The sequence below is a fragment of the Gekko japonicus genome, unplaced genomic scaffold, assembly GCF_001447785.1.
Source record: "Gekko japonicus isolate JY-2015 unplaced genomic scaffold, Gekko_japonicus_V1.1 scaffold1477, whole genome shotgun sequence".
Lineage (NCBI taxonomy): Eukaryota > Metazoa > Chordata > Lepidosauria > Squamata > Gekkonidae > Gekko > Gekko japonicus.
Genome location: NW_015161995.1, coordinates 191,114 through 204,095, shown reverse-complemented (window position 1 = coordinate 204,095; position 12,982 = coordinate 191,114). Strand labels below are relative to the sequence as shown.

The 12,982-nt window shown below is 40.1% G+C and overlaps 1 protein-coding gene across 2 annotated transcripts in view; it reads left to right on the top strand.

Annotated features, from left to right (window-relative positions):
• The window catches only part of PAN3 (PAN3 poly(A) specific ribonuclease subunit), a 69,682-nt gene that overhangs the window by 54,951 nt on the left and 1,749 nt on the right, over positions 1-12,982 (top strand). For both annotated transcript variants that reach the window (XM_015405411.1, XM_015405409.1), the window contains 5 exons: positions 2,034-2,199; positions 3,554-3,641; positions 9,424-9,563; positions 11,047-11,176; positions 12,408-12,472. In XM_015405411.1, the coding sequence (XP_015260897.1) occupies positions 2,034-2,199; positions 3,554-3,641; positions 9,424-9,563; positions 11,047-11,176; positions 12,408-12,472 (589 nt within the window). The remainder of the gene's footprint in view (positions 1-2,033; positions 2,200-3,553; positions 3,642-9,423; positions 9,564-11,046; positions 11,177-12,407; positions 12,473-12,982) is intronic.

Sequence of the window (12,982 nt, the reverse complement as noted above, 5' to 3'; positions counted from 1 at the left end):
TGAACTAGATATCCTTTCTTTTCTGTGGGTGTGTAGTCGTGGCTTTTTTTTCTCTCCTTCATTTTTGATATGCTCAACAAAAGGTTCGGTGTACTGAATGATATCCCAGAGTAGAGACCCTCTAAATGGAATGTAAACGAGACTACTAGCATCTTTAAATTAAGGGCTTTGATCCAGTGATGACACACAAATGAAACTAAAGATGGATTTAGGACTGTTCTCCTTGTGCAGCACCCTTGTGCAACACCTTGCACTTTCCTCCTTGTATATCATACCGCCCGGAATTGGTTGCATAGTAGATTGTGCAAGTGGAGACATAAGTGGGGGTGCAATGAGTATGACCTAGGGTAAGTGGCTGTCACAGTTTTTCCCTTGTGTTTCTGCTACCACAAGAACTTCAGCACTGGACTCAGCTTCTGGTATCCTGATCCATCCGAATAGCTGGACTGTTCCTGTAATTGACACTGTTTTCATCTAGGCTGGCAGAGGTTAGCAATCTGGGGTCAGAAATCAGAAAACCCCAAAACCCATCACCAAGCACAATTAATCATTGCTTTTTACTGTTTTGTCATTAGGCCATAACAAAATCACGAGACAATAACAGTTTCGTAAAAAAAAAATAATCACAAGATAGTAGTGATTAAATGAAAACGACATACAAATCCACACAGTGCAGGATTTCTTAAAAGGATCTTTGTCTTATTTTCATGTGCTTAGGCTAGAGTAATTTCGAGTTGATTGCACATCAGTCACTTTCCCCACAAGTGTACTGTAGACTGAAAGCATTACTGAATGCTTTGTAAGTTACTGAAGTATTTTTAGAGTCACTGACTATGTTTCTTCCGTTAATACTGCTTATATAAAAGTCTTAAAACAACCAGTGCCTTTTTTTTTGTCAAGCTAAAGCTTCATGAAGTGCTACTTCAAGTATGGGCATACACCATCAGTATGCTCCATTTGAGCATCTTCAGATGGATGTTTCTACACCTCACACTCTGGGGAAACCAGCTGTTGAAGCCCAGGGAGTTTTTGTGTGTTTGCAGCAAGTGTTGCATAATGAGAAACATGGGGCAGCAATGGAGTCTTTGCATTGCAAGGTAAATTTTGAAAAGAAGGCAGCTCTTGCACCCATACACTGTGTGTATGTAAAGTGCCATCATGTCGCGGCTGACTTATGGCGACCCTGCACGTTTTTCAAGGCAAGAGATCTTCAGAGGTGGCTTGCCATTGCCTGCCTCTGCAAAGCAAACCTGGACTTCTTGGTTGTCTTTCCAAATTCTAGCCAAAGCTGACCCAGCTTAGTTTCTGAGATCTGACGACATCAAGCTGCCCTGGACCATCCAGGTCATGACACCCATACACTACACTCCTTTTTAAAATTGGGGAATGTCCAAATTTTGATTCTCTGTTATTGCCAAGGCAAAAGCACCCACTTGTCACTCTGTCCTTTTCTACAAAACCCATATTAATCTGATATCCTAGGCCCATTTGAAAGGAAAAGCCCATTTGTCATGTGTTTGTGCTGAATAAGCCACTGAGAATGAGTTATTTCCCAAATTTCCAGTCAAATGATCGATTCATTGAAAAGCTATCAAATGGTAATGGTCAAACTTGAAATACGTGGCCTGTGGGAAGAATGTGCAACATTCCAAACGCCTTGGGTCATGGAGTCTGCCATTATTTTATAGCTGATTTGAAGATGTTCGTATATTTGTGTACATTGGCATTAGACTTGTTTTTTTTAGTATTCTCTGGAAACACAGAACATAATGTTATATGGTCTTGGGGTTGTGCTAATTTTAATGTGTGTGAGAATGGTTGTGCATTTAGCTTGCTTTTTGGTACAGTGAGATGGTAGCTACCCAATAAAATCAATGTTAAAATTGTGGTAAAAGTCATGTACTTGTTTCAAATTAAGTAGATTGTGGTATCTGTTAATAAACATTTAAACAGTAGTATTTAGCTAATTTTTAGCATTAGTCACAGTGAAATAATCCTTGAAGTGCACATTTGTTCTCTGGTTCTGGTGATAGGTCAACATGATGGACCTCTGCCCCGGCAGCATGCTGGGTTGTTACCTGAATCCTTGATTTGGGCTTATATTGTGCAGCTCAGCTCTGCATTGCGGACCATTCATACAGCAGGATTGGCCTGTCGAGTAATGGACCCCACAAAGATTCTGGTAACTGGGAAAACAAGGTAACAAACCTTCCTTTGCTATTATGTTGTTTACAGCGAGGGCATATGTATGCCAACAGAGAATGCTAGCATTTTTTTCCCAGATTAGGCCTAAGGTCAGTGCATGTGAGCTTTTTAGTTTGCTGATTAACTATTAAGGGGGATTAGGAGGGGTCTGCAGGGATGCCTTGCGCTGTTCCCACTGTGGGTGATTTCTTCCTGCCCCTATTATTACATTGGACCAGTGGTAAGTGGGGTCTAGATTATATCAATCCTGAATTCTCCATAGAAGCTAAACTGAGACTATGGTACTTTGGTCACATAATGAGAACACGACTCACTGGACGATACAATAACGCTAGGGAAAGTTGAAGGCCATAGGAAAAGAAGACAACACAACATGAGGTGAATTGATTCAATAAAGGAAGCCCCAGCCTTCAGTTTGCAAGGCCTGAGCTAGTCCGTCAATGATAGGGCGTTTTTGGAGGTCATTAATTCATAGGCTCACCATAGGTGGGAAGCAACTTGACAGCACATAACACACACAATGGTAAGCTGTAAGCAGATGGTAGGGAGAGAATTGGCGCGCACAGAAGCAGATGTGAGGGAGCACATGATCTTTATCATTGACCTTAATTAATGGCAAAGCTAGTATTGCAGTCGAGCAGAAGGAATAGATAAGGCAAACCTATTTTGTTTTGATACTTGATTCCGGATGCCCTGTAGTCTTGGCCTCTGTTTGTATTCCTACAGAATTCAGTGTGTTTTTCTACCAAGTTGGCTCATGGCTCAGTGGTAAAACATCTGTTTTGCATGCAGCAGGTTTCAGATCTAATCCTCAGCATCTCCAGTTAAAAGGGTCAGGTAGTAAGACCCTGGAGAAGTGCTGTTAGTCTGGCTCAGTATAAGGCAGCTGCATGTGTGCTCATGTGGGCAGCCTTAACTTAGTCAGGGAGTGCCAAGCTGAGCTTCTGAAGCTGTGTTGATTTCTTAGTATATCTTCATAAGCAGCATGTGTAGCATGGAGAATGTATGCAGGCTAACAACAAAAATGGAATTTTGTACATTACTCAGGCAGAATATATGAATGAGTTCTCAAATATCACTTGGAGTCTATGCATGTTGAGTGGACAATGCATAAAACTCCCCTGTTCAGTTACATGCTTCATATGAATGCATACAGTTGTTTATGTCAGTATCTGTTCTTTTCTCAACTTTTATTGGTCACAGTGTGTGTATGTACACTCCAGATAAATGATTGCCAGCAATATTAATATTATTGATGACAGAGGTCTTGAAATGGTTTTGTGATCAAGACTGTAAAAATCACAGTTAATCTAACAGGAAAGCCAAAGAATTTTTAATTTTTTTCAAGGTTGCGAGTAAATTGTGTTGGAGTCTTTGATGTGTTAACATTCGATAACAGCCAAAACAATCCCTTGGCGCTAATGGCCCAATACCAAGTAAGTTCAAAGTACATTACAACATACTATTTTCATAATGGACATTTACAATGATTCTCTTGAAATATAGGCATGTTATGACATGTTGAGGGAATGCAGGAGATGGGGGGGGGGGATAATCAGGAAACTTTGACCTGAACCCAGTTTTCCCTTCTGTTGTATTATAAACATGTAGAGGTCTCTTTCCCCGTTCCCCACTTCCTTTTAACCATTACTTAGCTGCCATTTACTTCTTATGTCTCCTAAAGTCCTAATCAAGTCAGAATTCATTCTTAATTAAAAGAAATAATTTTCTGTATACTTAGGAAATCTGCCAATATGCAGAAGTTGCTGCTATATTTGTAGGTTGCCCCATTTCACTTACTCACTGACAGGCACTCTGCCATCAAACTTGCTAATAGAGGGAATAATTGTCACTTTCTGTCCCCGTATTAAAATCATTTGATTTTTACAAGATAAGGAGTCTTTCCTTCGTAAACTTTTATGGGATGAAATGGTGAACATTAAAACATTAATATGATGAAATATTGATTTCTTGATGTTGTATTTATAATCGGTATATAATGGCACTTTACAAAATTCTGAAACCCCAAAACTGAGGGGTCTCTGCCCACAAGGTATCAACAGTGGAAGGTTCGGCCAAAGACCTCATGCTACAGTTGAGGTTTCATTGACTGTTAATGCCAGGAAGGACAAGGAATCTCTATAGCATTCCCAAGTTTGCTTAGAGATATGTGGCCAAATGAAATGAAACCACTGTTTTTTTTCCTACAAGGAAAACCTGAGAATCATATTGATTCATATTGCTGAAATTGCCCCCTGCAACTCACTTTGAACACCAGTTCTCCTGTCCCCTGCCAAATGTAGCAGGGAGGGTACAGGTTTACTATAAAAACAAAAACTATTATTTCCCTTGAAGTTTTCAGCTAGTGGGTAGATGGTGATCTTCTGTCACAAGTGGAAGGGGAAGGAACTGCAGGTCGATCCCTCCTTTATTTGGAAAGGGTTTTCTGCACCTGTTGGCAGCAATGGCCGGGCATGTTGTTGACCCTGGCCTTAAAAATTCCAAGGGAAAACAAAAGAGCCACTTCCATTAAGTACTGTCAGGTTAAACGCTTGTATTGCCTTGAAGGTCTTAAAGCTAAGAAGTGTAATTTAATCTCCTTCTGAAGTCTCAGATTTTAAATTATGAGAACTTTGCACAAATGTTATTTCAGATTGTCACCGGCATTAGTTAAAATATCTGCAGAAATTTTCAAAAATCAGCTGTAGTCAGCTGAAGGAAATGAATCCTTGCTGAGTTTAATAAGTGCCAAACATCCACCCAGCATATGTATACTTTGCAGAAATCTCTCTCTATGGTGGAGCATGCAGTGGTTTCCTCTGTAAATCCAGCAGGAAAAACTAGTGTGTCCTCAGGTGCTTTTTTACTACTTTAGCTGTAATGTTGTTGACTGGCTTGAGTCTAAACCAAAAATTAATAGACTACTAGAAGCAGTTCAAGTTTGTTCCCCTTCCCTTGCTTTCTCTGCCCAGTTTTTCTATAGATAATTTGAGTGTAGTTTGTTCCACCCTTTCAAATTCCATTTGTACATTCCTGTCTGCTGTATGTTACTGCTGGGCAGTTTCCATTCGTTTCACATGCTTCCAGTGCGATCCCTGTTGAAATGATTGCTTAAGTGGTATAAGAACATATGAAGAGCCTTGATGGATCTGACCTAAGGGCCATCTAGCACAGTATTCCCATTTCTCACAGCGACCTACCCGATATCTCCAGGAAGCTCATAAGCAGGGCGTAGAGGCAGCCTCTGGAGATGGAAGCTCCATTTAGTCATCATGAGTTATAGCCATGGAGAAATTCATTTTCCATGGATTTGTGTAAACTTTTAAATCCTTTGCTAGTGTATTTGTGTTTTGTGGACTGAACTTTTTCACTTGTGTGGCAGCTGTTCTTTCTGAACAAGGATGCTTGTGTAGCGTAACTAGACATTCCATGATTTTCAAAAAGCAGAACTGCATTTTCTTTTGCCTGTTCCCCTAGTGAAAATGAGAACGTTGTGTGTCTACAATATACTTTCTTCTGTTAGTATGGGGAGTTATGAGAACATAAAGTTTTTAAAACACACTGGAAAATATTATATTTGTAGGCTGTAAACTGTGGTTGGGGTTTATATCAAGACTATTCATATCAAGATAATAAATAATGTTTTTATTAATAAGGATTCAGGTTTTAAAAAAATATTGAAACAAAAATAAATTACTGATGTTGGCTTTAAAAGTGATTGATCTGATGAATGAATCAGTGAAATAGGCTGCAGTTAGCATCGTTTGAATAGATGCACCCGTACATATTCATAAAGCAGTTTTTATGGTTGTTTATAGGAAAGCATATCTATCAATTCCTTCCAAAACAGATGATGCGCTTGTTCTGTGTAGACAAGTATTAACAGTGGCAGATACTAACAACAGTGACAACCAAGAATTATTAAGTTTAATGATGGAGACTCCAGGCCATTTTGATTAGCTTAAGCTTCATTTTGCTTCAGAAATGGCTTAATTATGCAACACTTCAAAACCACATTGGAATCTCGAGCGATAGTATAAAACTCTGTATTGGCTCCTTTGTCTTGACAAGGGTCTAAAATGGAGCGACGGAGTTAGGTCTGGATCCAAAGTATCTGCTCCACTAACAGTGTAAACTTCTTCTAGAGTGAAGGTGTAACAATTTCATGTTTATTTGTGTGTGTGTCTTTAAAAGTTTGGTTTACATTGCTGTGTGAAAGTCTAGTGTGGTTGAAACAGGCAAGTGGTGTGATTGGTGAGTGACAGAGAGGGGGAGGGGTTTTGGAATGGATGCTGTGTGGATGATTTGAATGTCTATCAGGAGTGACTGTTGGAGATTGTCAGTTGAGGAGAACAGAAAAAAAACAGTTGAGGCAGTCAGCATAGAGTGCTGTGTAAAAGTAGTTGATATGAGTTTTGTTCTGAGGTCTCTGTGAGAGAAGTTTTCCTGTGTGGAAAAAGAGTAAAAGTCTGGGTGTTAAGCAGACGGTTAAGTTCTGTGTATGAAAAAAGGAGAGACACATTCCTGTGTGGGATGAATTTGTTCTGTGTGATATCTGAGAGAGAGCGCAGCATATATCTTCAATAAGGAATCTTTAAAGTTCTGAAAGCAGTTAAATTTACAAAGAGATTAAACCGTGTGGTTGCCTAAGTAAGAGATTCCTGTCAGCACTAAAACTGACAGTGTGTGTGATACAGTTGACAAATATAGTTACAAGAACCTTATTCCCAGCCAGTTACATAATATCCAACCTTTAGTTTTGTTCCTCTTCAAATAAATCCTTTTTATTTAAGTTTATCCCAGAAGCCTGATCCATTATTCCTCAGGAAACACATAGTTCCTCGAAAGGCAAGACCCTGGGTCACAATACCAAAACCAGAAACAGAAAGTATAAAGGTTTGGAAAGCCTAAAATTTTCCTGGTGGCAGCCAGATACCCATAGGAAAATAAAACTAAAGAACACGTTTAAAGTAAAACTAGACCTCCCCAGAGAAGAGGTCGTCACAGAAGGCTCTTTAGGCCAGCAAAAAAACTCCTCTGTTAGCCAAATGGAAACTTGGGGTCCAGCTCATAGATATCTTTAGAGCAGAGGTAGCAATCGTACAACAATGTAAGCATCCAGTTAAGCAAGATAACTAAATATGTTCTGGGAAGTTTAATATGAAGTAGAAAGGTCTTGAGTTATCTGATCTGACAGTTGGATTTTTCTCAGAGAAGTCAAAGCTCCAAATAGTTATCTGCTGGATTTAACACACAGCCGTTGATACACATTTCTTATTTCTTCAGCCTTCTGGCTGTACAATAAAGTTTTGGTTTTAATTGCATGTACGACTGTGTGTAATACTTAAGAGGGTTTCATTCTTGAGCTTGATCCTGTTGTGTGTTTGGGATAGGAAAGGGCAAGAAGTTAGGCATAGACCAAGAGGTCCGTGAGGGGAAAAAATGCATTGTTTCTTGCAGTCTATTTTTCATCGTTTGAGTCAGACACATGAATAGAGACTGTCACACAGTGAATGAACATAAATAGAGCCATAGGTAGAATCAGAGGAGGGGGAGACAAGAATTGAAAAGCAGGAAAGAAGTGTTGCAATTGAGTGGGAAAATTCAAGAATGTAACAAAGGGGGGGGGGACCATGTAGTTAAGAAACAGATATTGAGGGTAAAGGTTACTGAAGCATATTTCCCGGTATGATTTCCAAGTTTTTCATTTTGTTTTTGAACAAAAGGTGTGTGGGGGAAAATCACAGCTGAAGATCTGTACCCTTAGTGGATCCTTGTGGAAATCAGCTCTTACTGACTGGCTTTCGAGCAAGGGAACCTTTACCTTAACAAGCTAACACATCTGCACAAAGGGGAGCCTTTTACTCTCCTGTGTTTCTCTGAATCCATGTAGGGACACTAAGGAGGCATGTTAGCAACACTGTTTATATTTGCATCATGACCTAGTTGTTTTTTTTAAGTTAAATTTATTGTATGTAACTGCACGGGACCTCTGTCGCCTCAGCACTGAACTTGAATATTCAGGATACCTGAATTCAGAGATATTGCGGGGGATCGCAGTTCCCCCGGGTGAGGTACGGGGGGCGGGGCACATGATGAAGCCCTGCCCCCTGCTTCCGGCCGCCCCGCTTCCGGCCCTCATTCAGCCAGGAGGAGGCAGGAGAAGAGGGAGGGTAAGTTGCTTCCTCCCTGCCTCTCCCCACCCCTGCCTGCCTGGGACCAGGGAGGGCCTTCGCGGGGCTTCCTTGCACTCCCGCCGGCCTTGCAGGTCCACCGCTGGGACCGTTGGGGGCGGGGTGTGTGGCCTTATGACACACTTCTGGTGATGTCAGGGGGTGTGGCATATGCTAATGAGTTATGCTAAGAGTTCCCCTAGCTCTTTTTCTACTAAACGACCCCTGCCTGAATTCAAGGCCCTTTTATTCAGCAGCCCCTTTCTCCAGTGTCTCTAAATTAGTGTCATGGCTCTTGAAAAATTTCTTTCTCCTTTTACCAGCAGTAGATTTAAACAAAGCAGCTTGGATCTTCCATGAATGGAGTGTGCTCGTGGACACTGTCCTTTTATATTTCCTCTTCCACCAGCAGCTCCTTGTATCCCCTGAAAAACTGTTACCAACTGTTACCAACAGCACTAGACCAGCTCTGCCTTTCAGCACCAGGGGCTGCAGTAGAAAAGGGGACTTGATAGAAATTGCCCTCTCTCTCTCTCTCTTGTGCAATCAGAGTATGATGGAGGGTGAGTTCTGCTAAACCCTTCTTCTTACTCTAGCACCCTGTGCTAAAAGGCATACTATTCCAGAAGGCCTGCTGACCCTTGGCAGTCCTTTCTCAGAGGATGGAGAAGTCGGTTAAAAAGAGGTTCAGTGAACTTCCTGTGTCTGCAGAAATAAAGTAATCCAACCCATATGAAGCAGCTTCCTGCACTGGCAGGGGTCAGACGGGCCCTTCTTTGGCCCTCAAAATGTTTGCTTCTTTCCATCAAATATGAAAATTGAGTTAGGGAGAGAGTTCTAACTGAAACAGAGCACTGCATACTATACAACACCATCTAGGAAAAGCTTGTATGATGGAAGTGGATGTCTGCTGGAAAACGTATCAGCATTCAAGAACTGCTTTAAATCAGCCATTGATGTCTTTAGTATCTGCTTTAAAGTTCTAGAATCCTACAGTTTATTGATAGCTGACCATGATAAAAATTTACGTGTTCTTTTTCCTCAGCAAGCTGACTTAATTTCCCTAGGGAAGGTTGTGTTGGCTTTGGCTTGCAATTCCTTGGCAGGAATTCAGAGGGAGAATTTACAGAAAGCTATGGAACTGGTGACAATCAACTATTCCTCTGATTTGAAGAATCTTATTTTGTAAGTTATTTGAAATGGGATACAGTCCTTTTCCCCTAAAGATTAAAATGTGATAATGACCATTTCCTTACTGTGTGTCACGTGTGTCCAGATGCTGTTATATGGTTATGTCTGTAGACTCTTCTCAGAAAAATTTGTGGGTGCATAATCTCTTCCATCATGATTACTTAAGTATCTGAGTAAGGCCCCTTCCACCATGTGGTAGGAATTCTTCTAGTAGTAGAAACGAGTGAGTTCCTGGCTGGGGCGGGTGGGGGGGGGTGACTGTAGGAAGAAAGGTAACACACCTACCTGATCAGGAGTATTATAACATTCCATAGTTCAACCACAATTGCAAAATTGTTCCCTAATATTAAAACTATCAGCCTTGTTTAAGTCTCCTTTTGTACTTAACCGAAAGCTTTGCAAATCTTCCAAATCCTTCATGTTTGCATACAACTGTTGCTGCTGCCACCTTCCAATATATATCCCACTGTACTGCATCAGCCACATTCAGCACCACCAAATGGTGATATATAACACATTACTGTCAATTTTATGTAACAGCTATGCAGTTTAGAGAGAATTACTGGTCCATGCAATTGGATAGCTTCAGATAAAGTATGGGAATATTGACAGCTCTGAATTCCAAAATGAGCCAACCAAGATGAAGCTTTAAATTCAGTTACCTTTTGCTGTAGTACTAGGATGAATATTTATATTCACAGGGAGTTAACCTCAAACTGATTCTTAGTGTAATACTGTTTTAATGCAGTAGTTAGCCTAGAATTAAGACAGTAGAAATAGAGCAGTGCTGTAGCTCAGTGGTCGAGGATGTGTCTTGCATACAGAATGTTCCAGCTTTTACCAGTGTCATCTCCACGTCTCCAGGTAGCGGGTGTCGGGAAGGACTTCCTGCGAGCTTTTAGCCCTGCACACGTATTACAGTGAACATGCATTTGTAAAAAAACAGCCAGTGAACTTTCATCTTAAAAATAAAACCGGAACCATTATCTGGATAAGTGTGGAGTTTAAATTGTGTGTTGTGTGTTTGGCAAAACACACCTTGAATATAGTGTAAAAATTACTGAACTTGCACCCAAAGTAAAACGTTTATGCTGTACATGTTTATTCACTGTAACATATGTACAGCTGGTCCAAGCAGGCAGTGGTCTGCCTTGGGATAAAGTAGTTTCATGTGTTCACATATGTCTATTAAAACATACTGCTCCATGATACTGCATGCAAAAGTGATAGCTCATTTTTATCATAGGCACAACTAGGTCATCTTCATTATAAACAAAAGATGCCCACACAAATGGTGATTAAAACAATACTGCAGCATTGTACAATAGAACCTAGTTCATCCTTTTTTTTGCTTTCTAGTTGTTAAATGTTAACTTTCAAAGTACTTAACTATAAGTCTTCACTGATGGATCCACTTCTTAAAGCATCTTTCGGAAGCCATGTTTTGAAGCATCTTGTTAAAAATTGTTTGCTGTAGGTATTTGCTGACTGACCAAAACAGGCTTCGAAGTGTAAATGATATCATGCCTATGATTGGTGCACGATTCTACACACAGTTGGATGCTGCCCAAATGAGAAATGATGTAATAGAAGAAGACCTTGCAAAGGTAAATTATTATCTCGTGTGTTGCACACCGCGTTTAAGTTCAGATGAGGTTACTGCCATCTTTATTATGTACTCTGTTCAATTACTATATTTGTATACAGGTAAAAAGGTAAAGGTTCCCTTGCTCGAAGGCCAGTTGTATACTGCTTTTCAAAAGGAATGTTTTCACCCACAAAGATTAAAATGACACACACAGACTAAGCAACAGTTAAATGAAAGCATAAAATGCATTAAAAAATTCCAAAGTATCAGTAAACACTAACAGGGAAAAAGCAAATAACCAGAAGATGATCAAAAATAAAAAGGTTATGTGATGTCTTCTGAATCGTATTTGCCATCAAATGATTTTTATCTTATGGATTTGTAGCACAAAGATTTATCTTTTGGAGCATGATTGAAAGTTGTGATGTATTCTGGAAAAGAAGGGCAAGCCACCAATTCAAACTAAAGATAGCAGGGAACATGTACTGTGAAGCTTTATCTGGCCATCATGGGGGATGAGGGTTGCTGGTTAATTAATTGTGCCGGATAACTCAATTTTCTCTGCCCTACCTCCTACCGAGAGGACTCCTTAGTGACAGACCCCCACCCCATTAATAACTCCATGACCAATGCCTGGCAGTTTGGCAGAACTCTTCCCTTCCCTCCCCCAAGCCATGGGACCATCCTGCACAGCAGGCAGACAAGTTGGGTACCTGCCCAGGAGTCCTCTGGTAGAGCTTGAGGCAGGCTGAGGGGGAAGGATGAGGCCAGCTGGGGACATGGAAGGTACAGTGCATGCATGATGGAAGGCACAGAGGTCTGGCGGCTGAGGGGGGAACTTGCCCTCTGGGTGATGCCATGTAACAGGGCATTCTTGATAATCAGGTGCCGGATAACAAAGCTTTGACTGTACATTGGTCTTTTCAAAATATCCTTTGACTCCTTACTCGTATTGTTTGAAGAGTCTCAGTGAGAAAAGTGTGGTTGCGGGCTTAGTCCTTTATGAGATAAAAAGGTGGTAGTGGAAAGCCTCTTGCTTTCCTAACAGAGAAAATCAGTACGAAACAAGAAGTTTCCTGGATGAGAAGTTATACAGCACTATGCATTGAAGAATCTTCGGTGTCTATGAAACGTAGTCTGATCGTAAAGTTCTTATAGTCCTTTGGTTTCATTGTTACATTTCTCTGTGTTATTTTTTACTTGCACTTGTGCAGACTTTTAATTTTTACATTTTTTTTTTTGTCTTCCAGGAAGTTCAGAATGGAAGATTATTTCGGCTTCTTGCAAAATTGGGAACAATCAATGAGAGGCCAGAGTAAGGAGAGCTCAGCGGTTTCAGCTTCACAACGCTGTATAAAGGGCACTCAGGGAGTCAGTGTTCATGTGTCTTACTGTGGACTTGCAAAGTCTAGAATGTGAAAGATGAACTGTGGGCTACTTCGATCAGTTTTGTAGCATTCAAGCCAGGACCTCCATGTATATAAATGGAGCCTTCGCACTTTATGGCACAGTAACATCCTGGCTCGTCTGGATACAGAGAATTAACTGGTTCAAGATGACATTTCATAAAGTCTTTGCAAGGCTTGAATTTTAATTTTTGAAATTCCAAACTATTAGTGCATCCTTGGAAGAGTGTTTTTCTCCTAACAGCAGAAAATATCTTCCAAGTGTTCTTGTGGAGGCTGAAAATATAATAATAATAATAATAATAATAATAATAATAATAATAATAATAATAATAATAATAATAATAATAATAATAATAATAATAATAATAATAATAATAATAATAATAATAATAATAATAATAATAATAATAATAATA